This window comes from Protopterus annectens, chromosome 3.part1, assembly GCF_019279795.1.
Source record: "Protopterus annectens isolate FY-2018-M chromosome 3.part1, PAN1.0, whole genome shotgun sequence".
Classification (NCBI taxonomy): domain Eukaryota; kingdom Metazoa; phylum Chordata; order Ceratodontiformes; family Protopteridae; genus Protopterus; species Protopterus annectens.
The window spans coordinates 1,653,153,029-1,653,174,125 of NC_056732.1; the positions used below are offsets into that span (position 1 = coordinate 1,653,153,029).

A 21,097-nucleotide genomic window follows, 5' to 3' on the forward strand; every position below is an offset into this window, starting at 1 on the left:
GCATCAGAATCCTCATAGGGTGGAATAGAAAATTCCTGATCAGAAGAAGAATCAGAAGAAATGGAAACCTGATCTGAAGATTCATAACTAGTGCCTTGCCTAGGCCTCTTAGCTGGGGGGGGGGGGGTTTGGGAACCCCTGATCAAGGTAATTAAATCGTCAGCCATTTTGATCTGTTTTTTTAGGCATAGGGGCCTGAGCACGTGGCTCATGCGTCGATTTTTTTAGACATAGAAGATGTTTTTGACCTTACATTTGTTTCTGGCATCGGTTTAATATAAAAATGTTGAGGCCTGAAAACACCCTCAGAAGCCGGTGCCTGCTCAGCGGCTCCGGACCCATCCAAGGGAGAGACATCCGCGGGTTCAATACTCTGAGAATCTCGTGGCCTACCAGACTCCAAATGGGTCTCGGTAGAGGCCTGCGACTCAAAAGTAGTGGGTATCAGGGGCTGCGAAAGCGCCTCACTGAGTACCAGCGAACCGGCGACTGGCTTAGAAGAAGCTTTGTCGTCGGTTTTGGACCTCAACAGTCTGTGTGTGTCTTTTTCTTTGCATTTTTTGTGAACTCTGGTAGTCTGATAGCTAACTGACGACATTTCTGGATAATTAAATCTTGTACCAAAATAATTAGAAGCAAAAATGTACCGACGCTTAATAGTGCATTGGTTAAATCTAGCACAAAACCGACAGCAAGGCACGTTGTGATCTTGGGCCTAGGCAAGGAATACACTACAAATGGAAATCCTTATGAGGTATTTGCTTCCCACAAGTAATACAATTATTAACATTTACTGATCTCTGTAAGGAGCAAGCAAAAGTTTCCCCAACGGGGTACTTAGCTTTAGTTTGAAGACTTCGGTTCTGAAACTCGAATACGAAAATTTCAGGAGTTGGCTGACTGGCACTTGCGAACTGCTTCTGCTTCAGGCACCGCGCAACAAGAAAGACTGAATAAAACGGCATCGGCTGCATGTTTTATACCCCTGATGACCCGACGTCATGAATGAAGAGACAGCAACCGATGCAGGACCCAAGACTTTATTATTCAGGCCGACTGAGGGCAACCTGCCAGCAGATTACCCAAATGTAATGACTGTAACAGTGAAACACGAAGAACATCATGAAGCAGTGGCCAACTACTTTGCAGTTAAGCCATGATAAAGGACAAGTTATTATTGCAGGGATAAAAAATCCAAAGGGGGATATTCCAGGCAACATTTTGTTACCACTGCTTGTTTGCCATGCCCTTAATCCATTAAGCTGTCTGCTTGACAGATTAGGCCATGGCTACAGTTTGGCTCCCAGAAAACAACAAAGTGTAAAGACTTCTCATCTTCTTTTGTGGATGATTTAAAACTGTACAGTTCATCAGATAAGGAGCTGTAAGCACAACTGTAAGTGGTCAAAACTTTTTCAGATGATATAAGAATGTCATTTGGTCTTGGTAAATGTGCAAAAGCAACCTTTAAAGCAGGAAAGCTGCAGTACCAAGAAAACATCAGACTGGGACAGGAAAGTGATATAAAAGAACTTGAGCAAAAGGGTGTGTATAAATATTTGGGAACTGATGAAGAATCAACAATAAAACATGAACAAATGTGACTAAAACTTAGTAAGGAATATTTTAGAAGACTTTAATACTGAAAACAGCGTTGACATGTAGGAACAAAGTCCAAGCTGTAAACCAGTTTGATCTTCTGGCTGACCCCAAAAGATGTTGGATAGGCTGGACAGAAAAACAAGAAGGATGCTTCCTGCTCATCAAATGATTTATAAAAATCATTGCATACCAAGACTATATATTCTCCATTCTGAAGGAGGTATGGGTCTCCTCAAAATTGATTACATGTATAGATCTGCAGTTGTGTGACTGCATACATATCTGCTGTCTGCTAACCTTACAAGACCCAAATGTAATTAAAGTTTTAAAGCATGAAGAGAATAAGTCTAAGATGACTTCCCTGCTTAGTTTAGCAGAAGCATATAGGCATCAAAGCATATAGGTGTCAAGCAGGAATGGAAATCAAACCAGAAGAAAAACAAAAGAAAGAATATAAGGTGAAGGGTCTGATGAGAAGGCAAGAAGTATAGTTGCAAGTACAGAAAACTCCTGGAACAGCCTCATGTTTATCAGGATCTAATGCCAGAAAGGTTAAGGAGAGGTGAATTTAAACTAAAAGACAAAAGGTTAATATTGGTGGCCCAGGGTAGCTGACTATGTACGTGTTGGTTTACAAAGTCCATTGAACATGTTGGAGAAACAGACGCATGCAGCTTTTGTAAAACAGAACTGGAAACAGTCACACATCTTGTTGCTGGGTGTGATACACTAATGGCAGAAGGACTGTATACTGAAAGGCATAATAATGTGGCAAGACTGTTGTACTGGGGATTGTACAAACATTATAATATTGAAGTAGCTGAGAAGCATTGGAAATATGAGCCACAAAGCATTATAGAAAATTGTGACGTTTATATCACTTGGGCTCATCCATTACCAACAGTTCAAAAAATAGATGTAAGAAAACCATATATATTAGTCGATGAAACAGACAAAAGTAGTATTGATCATTGAAATTGCTACACCCAGTGATTAGTGTCTTAAATACTAGCATTTGCAAGCAGAATTGAGGGCAGTGTGGAAGAAGGATACCTAGACCGTTCCAGTAGTAGCAGGAGCAACGAGTCTCATAAAAAAAATATACAGTCGTATTTAAATATGTTATTGATACATGTAGCTCCGTATGAATTGCAGGAGAAGTCAGTTCTAGGCACATTGAGGGTGCTACGAAGAGCAATTTTGGTTAACATCAAAGATTAAAACAATACTAATTTCATGAACTTTAATTATACTTTGACTTACGAAAGGAGTCAATTCCCATCATGGTATTAGAAACCCAAAAGACGTGGAGAAATTAAACTAAGTGAAATATATTAGCTTTAATTAATATCTCATAGTATACCACAGGATGTGAAGATTTACAACACAAGCTATAATACTGTCTATATTTTGCCTACCTCTTGTTTTTGCAATTTATTTATATTTGTTTACCGGGGTAGTGCACTGATCAATATTGACCCATTTCACGCTTAGCCTAGGTGAATTACAAATCCTTTCACAAACGAAAACACATAAATTTAAGCTTTTATGGTTACTAGCTGCCATTTTCTCAGTCTGTAATTGAAAAAAGAAAATTAAAAAATGTTCTCATTTTTTTTTCTTTGTGTGTGTGTGTGTGTGTGTGTGTGTGTGTGTGTGTGTGTGTGTGTCTACTTCACTTACCTGAAAAACCACATCACCGACATTCACTTCACTGAGACGAATGCACCAACAAACCAGAAGACCAACATCCAGAACACCGATGTTCTGAACCAAGGTAAGTAACCACTTGGCCGTCCTGAAAAAAAAAGCAAAGCTAAACCCACCCCCCTCCCCCGATCACACTACCGCGAGGGTAAGGGGCAAAGTTCAACAGGAAGGCCAAGTGGTTACTTACCTGGGGTCGGAATGTCGGTGTTCCGGATGTCGGTCTTCTGGTTTGTTGGTGTATTTGTCTCGGTGAAGTGAATGTCGGCGATGTGGTTTTTCAAGTAAGTAAAGTAGACAAGTGTGTGTGTGTGTGTGTGTGTGTATATATATATATATATATATATATATATATATATATATATATATATATATAAAATGGGTCTACTTTGTTTCTTTGAATCTCATTTCACTGAATTTCACTTCACCCCAACCACATCGCTGAAAACACAAATTACTGAAAACTCATTTCACTGAATCTCATTTCACTGAGCTGAACTTAGTATGTGTGGCACTGTGTAAAGTACTGTAAGGCAAGTAAAAGGTATATGCCCTTTTCCCCACTGTAGTGCGATCTTGGAGTTGTTATATATAGTTATATCAAAACAATACATTTTAAACAATAAAGATGCATAGTTGCAACATCAATGACTAACTCTCTCCAGAAGACAATATGTACTCAAACTTGTACTCAAACTAAGTGGGGGCTTTGCCCCCCACACCCCAGCTATATATACTAACTCCAGGATCGCACTACAGTGGGGAAAAGGGCATATACCTTTTACTTGCCTTAGAGTACTCTACACAGTGCCATATATACTAACTACAGTTCAGTGAAATGAGATTCAGTGAAATGAGAGTCAACAAAACAAAGTAGACCCATGTATGTGTTTGTGTGTGTACATGTACGCGTCTGGTTATATTTTAGTATATTTCCACACACACATTTTTAGCAATACTTTAATTATTTTGTTTATCACAAGTTGGGTTATAGTGACCACGCAAATTTATGAGTCTTCTGCTTTTTTTTTTGTTCCTTACAGAACTCTCAGTGTCGATCAGGACCGAATTCTGTGACCCATGACCTAACTGGCACTTCACTGAGGGATATATCTAGCTCCCAGTCTCTGGCATTTATGGCTTCTTTGCAAGAAGGTTTCCAGGAGCTTAATCAAGAACAAACAGAGCGACTTCGAGCTGAGATTAATATTATCAAAGCAAATTTCCGGAACAGAAATGCTGTAAGAATCATTTCTAATAATGTTTTAATTTGTTTCAGGAGATGGCATTGAAGAAAAGAAGTAAAAAAAGCATAAAATCCAGACTTGTGCATGCAGTAGTCTGGCAAAACAGTGCAACAGCATAGCGCAAAACAGTGCAACAGCATAGCACAAATGAGTCAAAGGAGTGTGTTTAAAATTCCTTTCATATTCTGTGTTTGTACTGTTTGACCTGAAAAAGTTGTTTAATTTTCTGAGCTCCTTTGTTACTGCTGGTGAAACTACTACTGGTTTCCGATATCCTTGCAGAGCTTGGGTCCATTAATGCTTTGCGTGTAGTAGACAGTATAAACACTGATAAGAACATACAGAGATGTTGTACTGTCTATGATGAATTGTGAGTACAAAGCAGAGAACCTATCCCAGTAAAACAAATTGCTGTTAGCGCCATTGACTAGGATGAGAGTGGTTTGTAATTAGCTGAACTTGAAGGACCATTGATTTTCAGAAATGGTATAAACATGGGAAATATATGCTGTTTTCAAGGATAAGCTCTTTGAGACATAATGCCATTTAATTTTAATGAGGAGTTCTTTGATGAACATGGGGATGGTGCCTGTGAATGGATATTAGTTAAAAAAAAAAAAAAAAACAAGGATTATAAAGAATTTTGAAGGGGAAAATTATTCATTTTGTGTAGAACAGAGAGTATAGCACTGCAGTGGAATATAAAATGGGGATTTATATACATGTTTCACCATCAGCACCGCTGTCATCTTTTCAGTGCTGTAACTGTCCTCATTACCTCCAGTACAGCCCTTTGAAGTGTGTACCTTTAACTCCCAGTGGGTCTGGCTTCAGCCTTTAAAAATGAAGTTATTACCTTAGACTTCTAACAAACAGTCATTGTCAGAGGTCCTATAGCGATACAATTGTGTTTGCCATCATGTATGCTTCAAGATAAAATATTCTGATACCTTGTATGTAGCATGGTTTTGTAATTATTAATGCAAATATGAACAGGCAATATTTGACGCCTAGAGGAGCAGTAGGCGGTAACTGCAGAAACGCCTGGAGACGTCACTCGGCTGTAATGAGTTAAGGCAACCCAGAAGCAGTAACAAGGGTTTAAGTCAGAATGACAGTTTGCCTCACCAGGCTCCCTTCCTCCCCCACCCTGGCAATCTCTCCCTCTCTCTGAGTCTGCATCTTCCTTCCTGACAAGTGCATACTGAAAGTCATTCAGCAGGGGTACAGTTTGCAGTGGGAGTCCCTCCCTCCTTTTCTAGGAATTCTTCCATGCTTACTACACCAAATATCCCCGTTTCTTCCTATTCTGCAACAAATGTTATCTTACAGTGTCATAGAATCAGTGCCTTACTGACAGAAGAGCAAAAGGCTTTATTCAATGTTTTTTCTGGTACCAAAGAAAGAAGAAATTTCGAGGCCTGTGATAGACCTCTCCTTTCTTAATATTTTTTGTCAAGGTCCCTAGGTTCAACATTTTATCTCCAAAAAACACAAATCCCATGAAGGAAGACCACTCCAAAGGACAGAATTAATTCTTTAATTGACACACTTGTGGTACCTCGGCCTTTCACCTTCTCCTGGAATACTTCTTTGGTACAATCCCATCACTATATATACACATATCAAGTACCAATTAATCAGTTAACCAATTAAGAACCCAGTTGTGAAAAATTCATAGACTTTGAGTAATTGCACTTAGCCACATATACAACATTATAAATGCTATTATGCACACATTTTTTTAAACATTTTCTTAAAAATATCTTACAACATTTCTAAATATATACATATTTCCTATTTTTAAACAGTTAAATTGTTCTCTAAATTTATTCCATTAGGAAACAATGTATGATAATTGGTGGTCATCCTACTCCCAAGTCTGTTTAATTCTCTGTTAAAATTTCCCCCATCTTATGCTATCATTTACATGGGGGATTTTGAAAGGCAGTTTTTGGTGTTAGAATATATTTTGAACAATGATAATATATTACAAAAGATACATAGATGATCTACTGTTTATTTGTAAGGGTAGGGAAGAGGAATTTTTGGAATTTATGTGTTTACTTAACAATAACCCGCATGGTTTAAAATTTACTTGGGAGTATAAATAGACATTAGATGTAGTTTTTATGTTGATGCTAAGCAGAGGATTCAGCATAGACCATTCAGGAAACCCACTGCTGTTAATAACTTTTATATGCCACTAGTATGCACCCCCCCTCACACCTAATTGAGTCGTTGCCATATGGAGAATTTAAAAGGATTTTTAATAATACTTCTGAATCAAGGTATATAAAGAGAATTGTTTAAATGAGGTACATGATAGATTACGAGCTAGAGGTTATGATGAGAGGGTACTCCATAAGGCAAGGGCTAAAATTTTAGAGGAGATGGGAGATCAGACTAGGATGTCATGGGAACATCCCAAGAGGGATGTCATGAAGAAGAAAAATGATGGTGACAAAAGGCTGTTCTTCGTCACTAGATATTCTGAAATTTTCCCCATTTTGGAAAGAATAGTAAGGAAGGCTTGGGAAATTGTTAGTGAAGATAATTCTATTGGTTCTTTGTTCCCAAAACATATTATTTTTTTCTTATGAGAGATACAGTAATCTTAAAGAACTGTTGAACCAAAGAAATTTGAGCCATGGAAATTATGGTATGGTGGACAGGAAAGTAGGCACTTATCATTGTGGAAATTACTCAGTGTAACCGGGGTAGGAATTTACTTGGGTGTAAAATTAATGGGAAGCTTTGTAGGGCCAATGAATTCTATAATTGTAACAGCTGTGGGGTGATTTATGTGATAAGGTGTGGATGTCATCCCGCATGTTGGTATGTTGGACAGACAACTAAGAAGGTTAAAGTCCAGATTTTGGAACACTTAAGTAATGTTAGTAGGCAGAAGTTAGAAAGCCCCGTTGCTACCCATTTCTTGTCCAAACACAAGGGCTCACATAGTACTTTGTTCTTCAGTGTTTTAACGTGACCAGATGGTAATGAGGGAAGTTTTAAAAGAGAATTAAACGGACTTGAGAGTAGGATGATTATCAATTATTATACATTGTTTCCTAATGGAATGAATTTAGAGAACAATTTTAACTTTTTAAAAATAGGAAATATGTATATATTTAGAAATGTAAGATATTTTTTAAGAAAATGTTTAAAAAATGTGTGCATAATAGTATTTATAATTTTGTATATCTGGCTAAATGCAGTTGCTCAAAGTCTATGAATTTTTCACAGTTGGGTTCTTAATTGGTTAAGTGATTAATTGGTACTTGATATGTGTGTATATATAGTGATGGGGTTGTATCAAAGTAGTATTCCAGGAGAAGGCGAAAGGCTGAGGTACCAGAAGTGTGTCAATTAAAGAATTAATTCTGTCCTTTGGAGTGGTCTTCCTTCATGGGATTTGTGTTATTCCTTTGGATGTGTATTGGATCAACATTTTATCTCTCCAACCCTTATAACCTCTTATCCCATTATTTACCTTCATGATAAAGTGAGACTTAAAGGATGCATGCTATCACATTCCCATCGGCAAAGCACTATAGATGTTTAAGATTTTCACTGTCTGGCTCACACTACCAGTTTTCTCTTACCCTTCAGACTGACTGCTGCTCCATGGGTAATTAAAAAAGTGTCTGTCTCCAGTAATTGCTTATTGCAGACTGCAAAGCATTCACATTTTTCCCATATTTGGACAATTTTCTTAAATATGCAGACTGTTTTCTTCCAGTTGTCAAGAATCATTAGCAAATGTTCAGAAATTCCTACTCTGGGTTTTCAAGTAATCTTATAAAAATCTCCCTTTGTCCCTTTTCACTAAACAGTTTTCTTGGGATGTCTTCTAGATTCTGCCCTGGGAAAAGTTTTTCCTGTCACCAGACAAAGTAGAGATGTACCAAGAGTTTTTATTGAACTTTTCCAATCAATCTCTTGCATCTTCCAAGGAATTTTTCAAGATGTTGGATTACATGGCATCTGTGGTTGTCATGATTCACTTGGCTAGACTTTACATGAGGAGAATTCACTGTTGCTTCAAGTCAGTCAGAAGTCTGCATCAGTACCCCTTAAATTTTCAGATTGTAGTTCTGGAGTTTATAAGAAGAGAGGTAATGTGGTGGGTCAACCATTTTTCTGTCTGTCAGTCCAGTTGTTCCTTTTTCCCTTCACCCTCTTTTTCAGTCTGTCACAGCAGATGTTTCAGACTTTGCCTGGGGGTGGTGTAGCAAAAGTAGCAAAAGTGCAAAGGTCTGTAGAACAAGCAAGGCAGGCAGAAGCACATCTGTGCTACAGAGGTGATGGCAATAATAAATACCATGAAAATCTAGAATCATTTCTGGTCTCCAGGACCTCTGCAAAGTATTACAGAAAACACATGTGATGCATAAATAGGTAGAAGGTGCCTGATCTTACCTCCTTTGCAGACTTGCTATGATATCCTGGGAGGTAGCAAATCAGTTCAGTTTGATTCTTCATGCTTCATACATTCCATCAGTCCAAAACAGTGTAACAGATCAACTAAACAGGACCAGGACAGACCTTCACAAATAAACTGTACATGAGGGTTTTCTATGAATTCATCCAGCTGTGGAGAACACCACAAGTAGAACTGCTTGTCTCCTTTCAAAGCAAACAGTTAAAAAAAATTCTGCTCCATGATTCATTGCAAATAGACCTAGAAGGCATTTGCTTTCTCATTTCCTTGTATGGGAATGTTCCTCTTAAGTCTTTCTGTTGATACCCAGGTTCTTCTAAAGAACCAGAAGGACTCCACAAAGATAGTCGGGGTGACATCCTTTTGGCACAGGCAGTAGTGGTTCTCCCTTCTTTTGGAATTGGCCAGGGGTAATTGCCACAAGCTTCCCCATAGACTAGATTTTCCGCATTCAAGAGAGAGGTCTGAGACGCACCGATTTGAAAGCTCATCAGTTGACTTCCTGGATGATAGAATTTTCATACTTTTTCAGCACCTCTTTTTCTGTGGATGTCAAGCAGCTACTAAAGGAGGTTTAAAAACCTGCTACTAATCAATCACACATGTAAGTAGAAAAGATTTTCTACTTGACACCATTCCAAGAACCAGGACCCTTTTAAGGCCCAGTTGCTTCTGGTTCTTCATTATTTGTATGAGTTGTCCTCTGCCCTTTATTACTCTTAATCAAGCGTAATCTGTTGGCCATTTCTGCTTGTTTGTTATTGGGAGTCCACCTTTCTTGCTGTCAAGTGTAAAACAGGTGGCGCCTCCTAGAGATCTTAATTTTGTGCTTGAAAAGTAACTCTTCCATTTGAACCAACTCCATGCAATACCATTATTCATTGCTCTGACTTCTACAAGAAGGGTATCTAAGTAACAAGCTATTAGGGGTGAGTCTTCCCCACCTCATTCTTCACAAGGACAGGGTTTCTTTGAGAACAAATCCATCCTTTGTGTCCAAAGTGCTTTTAGAACTTACATTGAGATGATCTATTAATCTCCATGTCTTCTTTCCTGAACCCACAAACAAGGAATAAAGAATTCTGTAGACTCTGAATGCCCACATTCAGCTCTCATACTTTGTGGGCAGAACTCAGTCCTTACAGGAAGGCTCATCAGCTGTATGTTTCCTATGAAATTAAGAGAAAAGGATAACCAGTGGCAAACCAGATAGTTGTGGAATGATTGTCTCATGCTATTTCTTTTTATTTTTCTCACCATAACAAGCCACTTCCAGGCAGGGTTAGAACCCACTCTACAATCACTTTGCCTTCTGTGGCTTTCTGAAAAGGGTTGGACTCTAGAAGTGTTCAAGAAGCAGCAGCTTGGTCCTATCTACATACTTTTACAAAGCATTACAAACTGGATTCCTTTTGTAGGTCTAGAACTGGGTTTGTTAGGAGCATTCTCCAGGCACTCCAGGATTCGTAAGCTATTTTCTCATTCTTGTACGTTATAAAGTTGTGGTAATCTACCTAATAGCATATGCTACTGCAACAGTGATCTAGTGTTGAACATAATATAGTTGTGTAAACAATACTTCTATATGCTGTGGCTTAGTGGTACATTATGCAGACTGGTGAGTCCAAGGTGTGGGGTTTGAGACTGACAAGGGTATTTTAATAGCCTAGTATGAACCTATGAACCTATAACCTCGAAAAAGGGCATGGCAAAATTCATTTAAAATGGGTGGCAAAAGCCAAACACACTCTGGCTAGGCTTATAAATGCCCTAGGGCAGATAGCCTAGTATGAACCTATGAATTTGTAGCAATAGATCATATTACAGTTGCTTACCCTGCCTCCACCCTCCCCCCTTGTGTGTGTTTCTTAATTTCTTACCAGAGTGTGGATATTTCTATATATGTGTGTGTATATAGTTACTGTTTTTACCTTTCCTTTTCTAGCATTTTTTCTTTCAGGGTTATTGTCTTTCTTCCTTCCAGGGGCAAAAAAGAAAAAGATCAGAGTCTTTAGGTGTGGTGCTCCACTTGCCTTTTATTTATTTATTTATTTATTCATTCATTCGTTCGTTCGTTCAGTTTGCTAAGTCAGGTAGAGCACTGATCAAAATGGACTTATTTCAGTCTCAGCCCAGACAAATATAAATGACAGTAGATAACCAAGTTAACAAGTGTTATGAATACAAACTGTGTGAAGACAGAGATGAACCAGTAACAATAATAATAAAGTACACGTTATAAGGGACAATAGGAAGTGATAGAGTAAGGAAAGAAGAGTGAAATAGCGAAGGGGAGAGTACAAATTGTAAAAAAATAAAAAATAGCAAATGTACGTAAGAGTGTATAGAAATTAATTATGTACAAAATATACAGCGTGGAAGAGATGCCACATATTAGGGTAGCTAGATTTTTTTTATCTTAGTATAGTGTTGCCTGGAGGTTGATGATGGGCTACTTTTCCAGGCATTGCCCCTAAGACTAAGAAGGCATTTGAGTTTGTAGGTGAGCCAGTTTTTGAGGGTTTATAGAGCCATTTGATTTTAGGGAAGAATGAGTCCTGGAGGTTGGTGAGCATTTGTGTGAGGAAAACGCTGCAGTGGCTAAGAAGAGAGAGAGAATAGGAGACCAATCTAGCGAGGCTAGAACTGTCTAGTTCAAAAATGCTGGATTGTGATTTGTTCCAGAACTGTATGAGAGAGGGAGAGATTTTTGTTTATGTGGCAAGAGAGAGAGAATAGGAGACCAATCTAGCGAGGCTAGAACTGTCTAGTTCAAAAATGCTGGATTGTGATTTGTTCCAGAACTGTATGAGAAAGGGAGAGATTTTTGTTTATGTGGTAAGAGATATTGAAGCTGATTGAGAAATGGTCATTGAAGAAAGGGTGGGTGAATAAGAATTTGGGGAATAATGTTAGGATTATTACAGATAATAAGATCAAGGAAGGGTTGGGACTGTTGTGTTCAGTGAACCAGCTGTGCGTTTGAAGTCATTAAGGATACCCAAGATATTGTTTTCATATCTTGGGCCTAGAAGTTTGAAGTTGAAGTCAACTAATAGGATGACGCTTTTGTCATTTTTATTGAGGAAATCATTTCAAGCAGAAGGGGTTTGAATTTAGCTAAGGAGGCGGTGGGGGCATAAGCGGCAGCAAAATAAATAAGAAAGTTGTTAGGGGAGGGGACATGGAGAAGTAGCCTGAGGTAGTGTTGCTTTGAGCTAAGAGTTGAACATAGATTTAAACAGCAGTAGTGTTCAACCACCAGGTGTAGAACTAGATCTCCTATGAAGGTAATAATTGCACCTAGGAAAAAAGTGGTGGATGGGAAGGATCATTGTGTTTGAGACAAGGTTCTGTTATAGCTACTACAGTTATGATGTAATCAAAAATGGGATTGGGATAGAATGGAATAAAGATGTGAGTGTGGGGGGTGGCTAGAGATTTGGGAATGGCAGAGGAATGAAGCAGGCAGAAATGCACACTTATATGCGAGTCAGTCAGTTTGCAAATATGCAGAAAACTGAGCACCAGCAGAAGAGCAGGAAGCCTCCCAAACCAGGTAAAAATTCTTATTATGAAGTTGCTGTTCTGTTGATGCACCTAGCAGTAACCTATGTCAAAAAAACACAAACGATGGGAATGCTTTATAAAGTGTAAGTGTGAGACATTGCAGAGAACCAGCAGCCACCAATCCATCCAAGGAATTACTTGAAAATATCACAGTGAGGAATACAGGAGAAAAATACAAACTGACCAGAAAACAGTCTTCAGCTATGAAAAAAAGATTCTTTGTAGTTGCTGAAATAACACTAACCTGCCGGTAATATAAAAAAGCAATGTCCTTTAGGCAGTATTAATCAAGTGATCCGAAGCAGGGGTAGATCTTTTGTGGGAGTTTTTTCAGTCTTAGCAAAGGTACAGGAGCCATTCTTCTGTCTGACCAACCATTAAAATAAAATACAGACAAGAAGATGAGGTAAGTGGAAAATGTCAGACATGCACAGGATAGGGAAATACCAAGCTAAAGTCTTTATATGGAGCGCCACACAGAGTGCATGGAACATGCCCTTAAACTTTGAAAATCTAATCTATTGGTCTTGTCATAATCCTAGCTAGTAGCTTACACTACTGCAACAGTGGACTAATTGAATATCTGCTGTTGTGGTAAGTTTTACATAAACTGTACGTTCTCTACTAGGCAGTAACATCATCCTATTGTAGTTTTTTAAGCAGAGTACTTAGCAGAAGCAGCTCATATTGCATTCCATAATTTAAGAGATTGCAAGCATATAGACCAGTGATGGCGAACCTATGACACATGTGTTAAAGGTGACACAACGTTTTGGGTGACACACCAGAGTTCACCAACACCCAAGTTACCAAAGAAACTGAATGAACAAAATTACAGGAAATATGTATTATTTATTTACCGGGAATGTCCGACTTGTAACGCAGCCAATTTTCAGCGGCGGCCCAGGGAGAAATATTCTAGATTCATGTCTTTGAAACGTGGGAGGAAACCAGAGCACACGAAAGAAACCTACATGAACACAGGGAGGCCATGCAGACTCCACACAGAAGGCATTCCAACCGAGAATCGAACTGGAGAACCTCTTGCTGTGAGGCAACACCGCTACCACTGCGCCATCCAGAAATATGACACCTTGCACTTGCCTATTAAAATTCAGCAACAAAAAAGTCATTAATTGATGTTAATAAAGTCAGATGCACTGTGTTCCATATTTTTTTTAGTTCAGTTTAAAATTATTATTAAAAGTAGGGTAATTTTTGGCGCACTATTTTAAGCCCAGTTGTCAGTGCTCATATCGTTTTCTCTATTGTAAGTCACAGATTTTTCTTTTACTTTTATAATACATAGCAGCACACATGATTGGACTGTATTTTTTTAGATAAATGAATATGCTTTTGTTCGCTGGGGGGGGTGGGGACATGCCATCCAAGTCAAGATATTAATTTTCCAAATTTTTGACACGCTGAGCCCAGAAGGTTCCCAATCACTTATATACACTATCCCACTTCTCTGAGCTCCCAGCATTACACAGATATACGTTGTTCCATGTTATCACCCCCCCAAACTTTGTACACATCATGTTCTAGTACTCAACTTACACATTTTTTTATAAAAAACTTTTATTAAGTGTACAAATAAAAGTCAACTTATTATACGTTCATGATACTCATTATAAGATAGGAATCATCCTCCCTGGTAAGATCAGACTACAGAGTGGTCACTTTCGAAGTCAGCATCTCTCCTGACCCCCCCCCCCCCCCCAGCTAGGGGCAAAAAAGAAAAAAACCTTCAAAGCTGATTACAACTTCCGGCAGGAGGGAAGGTATAAATAGCTTCACAGCCCCTCCCACTCCATAGGAACTGGTACATATGTCCAAACTGACACCAAAGTACTATACGAGCATTTATATAGCTGCATGGAATTAGGAATACCCAACAGGACAAAATCATCCACCTCAAGGGAGAGTAAACCTGTCTGGCGGACATCTGCAATAAGTAAATTTTATAATAAAAGGAAAAAAATTGTTGTCCAGGACTAAAAAGGAGCAGGTGCCTAACTGGATGCAATCTCTCCTTATCCTGAACAAGCAAATAAGAGCACTTGCAAATGCCTCCAAAGCAAACTTCAAGTCCAAACTGGCCACATCTACTAAAGACGATCAAAAGGCCTTCTTCACATATGTCCGCAGTCTCAAAGGAAGCACTCGGATCTGCTCAGAACTGGTGGTCAAGGACACCACATAGACAATCACCATAGATATAGCCAAACTGCTGGCAGACAGGTTCAGGGAAAACTTCGCCTCTCTGTCTCCCATCAGTAAATCAGGACATCCCCAGCACCTGCCCCACCCCTTCTCTCTAGGGACCAAGTCATCACTGCCTTCTCAAAGGCAAAAAGTACAGCCTCCATGGGACCTGATAACATCCCAGGTTCCATCCTACATGAACTCAGGTGGGAACTTGCAGCACCATTAAGCACCCTATTTAATCAAAGCCTGAGTACCGGCTTCACCCGTACCGAGTGGAGGACCGCCACTGTCATCCCTTTGCACAAAGGTGGAGCGTCCACTGATCCAGGAAATTGTAGCTCCATCAGCCTAACTAGCCTGATCTGCAAGGCCATGGAGCAGATTATGATGGATGTCATTAACAAGTACATTGGCAACCTCCAAACTCTCAATCCTGCACAGTTTGATTTCGTCAAGGGGAGGTCATGCCTGTTAAATTTGGTCGACTTCTTTGAGACCATAACCAAAGCCATGGATGAGGGGAAGATGGTGCACACTGCCTACCTTGACCTGGCCAAAGCATTTGATACTGTTCCCTACTTGGGTATAATAGATAAACTCTCTCAACTAGGCATGAATCCATATGGTACAAACTAAAAAACGCAAATCCAAACTGGCAAAACCGAAACAAGAAAAGAAAACAAGCAGGCAATGGAATATCCAACTGTTTATTGTACGTAAGCTCTTTCACTGAACAAAATACTTCAGCTTCTTCAGACAAGTAAAAACTATTCACTTCCCAGTTTAAAAACCTAACACAAACCTGCTGAGCCAAAGGGCTGGGCCAGCCCAAGTACATGATGTCATGCAGCATTACCAGCCCAAGTACATGATGTCATGCAGCATTAAACATTTAAAGCAACATTGACTGATTAAACCATGTTGTCCAAATGATAGTCTTAATCATCTAGAAAAGGTTAATAAAAAAGTTTACCATTTCCAACTCAAGACAAAAAATAAATACAAATACAACTGGGATGGTAAATGATGCTTAAAAATATACCATTGTTATATAAAAATAAAAAATAATGATAGTAAATAAAGTGTGTACTGTGTAAATGTGTAGCATTGAAATATATTATGTTATGTTATTAAACTGATTTACATCATGGCACTTTCTTAAGTCCATTAATAACTTGGACTTTAATGACAATTTAGTGTTTCTTACAGTGGACATTAAGGATTTGTATACTGTAATCCCTCAACTAGTTGGTATTGAGAGGGTTAGGGATTTTTTGCACATGAGAGGCATGGACAACCACGAGGTGCATGTCATTGAAACTCTCCTTGAGATTGTACTAAATAATTTTCTGTTTTTTAACATGAATTTTACCTCCAGACAAGTGGCGTTGCTATGGGAGCTGCATGTGGCAGCAGTTTTGCCAACACTGTCATGGCTTACTGGGAAAGGTCCTATTTGTTTAATTCCCCTACCTTTAAGAACAATGTGGTCTGGTACACTAGGTACCAGGATGACATGTTCTTTCTATGGAAGGGTGAAGTAAACTTGATAGATGAATTCATCAGTGAGATTAAAACTTATACTACCTTTTTGGATTTTACCTTCCAAATAGGCACAGACTACATTGATTTTTTGGATATTCATCTAGCAAAGGACCTTGTTAACCACAGATTTAGAGCCACTATATACCGTAAGCCAACCAATTCCAACGCCTTTCTGCATTTTTCCACTTGTCACCCTTTACACTAGAAAAAAACTGTGGTGAAGGGACAAGTAGTAAGGGCTGCCAGAATGGTTAGTGACTTCAATGATTTTATTACTGAATGTGACTTAAGATCCATGTTTAATAGGAAAGGGTATCCAATGGCCTTTGTGGCCACTGTGTTTGAAGAAGTCATTAGTAAAAGGTCATCAGGCCACTTTACCCCCCTGTTACACAAAGGTTATAACATGCCAGAGTCACACACTAACATTTTAGCATCTCCTGCTTTAACAAACATACAGGAGGGAGGCAAATCAACTAGACTGTTAACTTACTCACCTGACTCTAGAGTCATTAGAGAAATTGTCAACAGGAACTGGGCATTTATTTCAGAAGATCCCCACCTTAGAAGTTCTTTATGTTTGACACCCCAACTAACTTTTAGGAGGGGCGTAAACCTGAAAGGTTTGGTTGAAAGGCCGAAAAGGACTTCTAAATTTAATACAGGCATGACAAAATGTGGGAGATGCCATCAATGCAAGTTCATTAAATTAACTGACAGAGTAAAAATCAGAAATAAAGTATATTACATCCATGATAGATACAACTGTGATTCTCTAGGGGTTGTTTATGGAGCTTTCTGTGACTGTTGCGAAGCATTTTATATCGGGAAAACAGAGAGGAAATTAAAACAGAGGATTTATGAGCACCAATACAGCATTATGAACAAAACAAGTACTAGTGCTTTAGCCAGACACACCCTTATTTTCCCAAGTCACAATTTCTTATTTGTGGTTTTACAACAAGTAGAACATAACAAAAGAGGGGGGCCCTGGGAACTCAAATTAGAAGAGGCTGAAGTGGAATGGCAAATTGCAACTGCTGCTTACTCTTTTCCAGGGTTAAATGAAGCCTTATCTATCAAGAGCTTGTTGAAGCTTAAAGCCCTGGCAAGATAGGGGTGGCAGCTTGTTTGTTTCACACAAAAATGTTTAAAACATCTAACTGACTTTTCTTTTTATATTTGTTTATGAGTAAGACTTTCTATGGTTTTATATGTTTTTACATGTATATAAGTACGAGTCTTGTATGATGTATTTACATGTTTTTTTTTACATTAACATAATGTAACTCAATTTAATAACATAACATAATATAGTTAAATGCTACACATTTACACAGTACACACTTTATTTATTATCATTATTTTTTTATCTTTTATATAACAATGGTCTATTTTTAAGCATCATTTACCATCCCAGTTGTATTTGTATTTATTTTTTGTCTTGGGTTGGAAATGGTAAACTTTTTTATTAACCTTTTTTCGATGCTTAAGACTATCATTTGGACAACATGGTTTAATTAGTCAATGTTGCTTTAAATGTTTAATGCTGCATGACGTCATGTACTTGGGCTGGTAATGCTGCATGACATCATGTACTTGGGCTGGTAATGCTGCATGACATCATGTACTTGGGCTGGCCCAGCCCTTTGGCTCAGCAGGTTTGTGTTAGGTTTTTAAACTGGGAAGTGAATAGTTTTTATTCGTCTGAAGAAGCTGAAGTATTTTGTTCAATGAAAGCGCTTACATACAATAAACAGTTGAATTTTCCATTGCCTGCTCGTTTTCTTTTCTTCTATCAATCCATATGGTTCCAGATTGGTAGCTGTCTCACTGATAGAACCCACCTAGTCAAAATAGGGAAAGCCACCTCAAGCAGTAGACCCTTAACAAGCAGTGTACCCCAGGGATTGGTCTTGGGGCCTCTTATTTGGGATATACTTTTCTGAGGTGCAGGCCAAAACCACTGGGCTATAGCTGACCAAATTAGCAGATGATTGCAAGCTGGGTGTTGTTATCAGTTCCCCTAGTGAATATGGACATCCTCCAAGAGGGTCTCATCCAAACAAATGACTGGTGCCAGAAACATCGCCTCAAACTGAATCACCTTTGGGGGAGAGTGACATCCCCACAAATTATCACATTAATAATAAGGTCCTAAGCACGCAATCAGTCGTGAGGGACTTGGGCACCCAGCTTGAGAGCAAACTGACTTTTGACCACTGTATTGCCTCTGTTGTACTGAAAGTTTTTTACATGGCCTGCCTCATTAGTAAGGATATCTTATCCAGGGACAAGGTCATAACATCCTTGTAGTTTTCCCTTATAAGACCCATTATTGAGTACAGTGGCCCTTTTGGCATGTACCTCATAAAGCAGCTAGACAGACCACAGAGGTTCCTCACCAGGAGAATCCAGAGCCTCAAACATCTACCCTACACAGATGGGCTAAAAACCCTGTCCCTCCACTAAGTCTCATACAGACTCCTCAGAGGTGACATCTGTCTGGCATACAAAGCAATCTCAGACCCCACCTTTGATGGGACTGCTGCATATCTGCAAGTCAAGCTGCACTCGAGTAACCCACACATACGACCTCAACCTGGTCTGTAACATCAGCAGGACTACTTGGTGGGACAGATTTGTGTTCCAGAGACACCCCCTTCTGTGAATAGACTTGCTGTCTACGTCAAACAAAGCACATCAACCCTTCTTAAGCGCAACCTGGATAACTGGATGGGGAGCAGAAAATAAACCTCTGGAATTCCACCTGTGTCCCTGCTGGACAGGGACATTGGGTGCTGACTTGTCGAAACTTGGGCTAAATTCTTGGCTAGGCTTGTAAGGGCCTCAGGACCAATAGCCTGGTAACTTCCTATGAAAGTGAAAGAGAATAATCAAACATCTTTTATTCATTATTTATAAAGAGACAGCCATTACAAAATATAGTATATGGGCAGATAAGCTGACGAAGAATAGATCCAATGTTGTCTACTCTGCCTGGCTTCAACCTGTGGGTTATCTGATCCAACACCGGCCAGTTCCTTCAAACTTTGAACTTGCCGAGCTCCACCTTCCTTACCCACAATCCCCCGCTCCTCACCCTACCACTCAGATCTAGTTTACCACTGTTCCTGTCAGCAGCGCAATCCAGCTTTGTTTTTGGAAAGCTTATTATACTACTATTTTGTCTTTTAATTTGTTTTTCCCTTATCCTTTACTTAGTTTTAATTTAGTTAATGTTGCTTTTGATAGTTAGACAGGTAGCTAGGTAGTTGTATTCGAGTATTATTCTCTTGTAGGCTTTCCTGCCTTTTTGGTCTTATTTGGTGTAGGTTTGTGTGCCTGTTTCTTAGCGTATTAGGGCTAGTATAATAGTAGTAGTAGTACTTGTAGATATAATACTGTTGGATTTTTTCCTAGTGATACTCTGTCTATTATGGAGAAAGGTTTTAAGAAATGCGTTGTCCACTGGCATAAGTTGCCATCGCAGGGCACGCATGATAGATGTGTGTATTTTTTGGGAGTGTTACAACTGGACTCTGCGTATTCAGTTTGTGAGGGGTTTAGGTCCAGGTCTGTTAATGAGCATTGGGACAAGCTGGTCATCAAGGTTCTTCTTTCTGCCGGCCCTTTGTTTTCTTCATCTGCTTCTCCCTCTCGATGAGGGCATGTAATTACTTATCACACTTAACCAGACTTCAGTGTAAACTTGTGTCTGAAGTGCCAAGGAATGTTGAGACGCACCAGTCTCTGGAGATTCAAAAGATGCTAGAGACTACGTTGTCTACCTTATTATCTATCACCAATGTCTCCATGGGGCTTATTTCATAGCCAAAGAGGCTGGCTCTACGATTGTCATGTGATGTCATGCTTGGATGCGATTATGCAACTTTCCAGATTGCTTCAAGGTGTCTTTAATTAACACACTGTTTGATGGCTCTTCCTTGTTCAGGCCAAAAATTAAGGATACTATAACTAGGAGCAAGCAAAATGGGAATATGCTGTCTGCTGTAGGAGTGAGTTTTGCTACCCCTCAGCAAACATTGTCTAGGAATCAGAAGGGGCAGAAGTCTCTTTTTCAGAAAGTCACAGCAGTATTCTCAGGATGTTCCTGCAGAGGGTTCCTCCGAAGTCAGGGGTGGGGGGGGTCATAATACACAACCTGCAGGCCAGGGATGGGCTGCAAAATCAGGGTTTCTGTGAGGCTTTCTCCAGCGGGCCCTTTCAGTGTTCCTGAAGGGTTTCCAACTGTCTTACTTTGGAGGCAGCCAGGGGTCAATTGGCTGTTCACCCAGAAGCTTGGGAGACTACCATCTTGGACACATGGGTGTTATGTGTCATACCCAGAGGCTATTCCATTCACTTTTTGGAAATTCCAGTTTCTTCACAGATGTCTCTCAGACATTTCACCTCATCTGAGACAGCAAGTAACATTAGAGATTCACAAGCTGCTCACAAACCAAGTCATCCAAGAGGTCCCACCAGACCAACAAGGATCCGGGTTCTATTCAAGATTCTTTCTGGTACCAAAGAAGTACAAGAACCACAGGTCTGTTTTAGATTTAAGTAAAATGACTCCTTTCGTGAAACAGACCAAATTCCAGATGATTATGGTGTAGCCTATTTTACCTCTGCTGAGGAAGGATGATTGGATGTGCTTGATAGACTTCAAGGATGCCTACAATCATATAAGGATCACATGAAGGTAGAGAGGTACTCAGGAGATTCTTGCACTTCTGGCAGGGGTCGTATCAGTATCATTTTA

At 39.4% G+C, this 21,097-nt stretch overlaps 1 protein-coding gene across 1 annotated transcript in view; it reads left to right on the forward strand.

Moving 5' to 3' along the window:
* Positions 1-21,097, forward strand: part of PEX1 (peroxisomal biogenesis factor 1) — a 1,694,243-nt gene that overhangs the window by 1,512,429 nt on the left and 160,717 nt on the right. Inside the window, exon 22 of the mRNA XM_044067676.1 lies at positions 4,353-4,550. Coding sequence (XP_043923611.1) covers positions 4,353-4,550 — 198 coding nt within the window. The remainder of the gene's footprint in view (positions 1-4,352; positions 4,551-21,097) is intronic.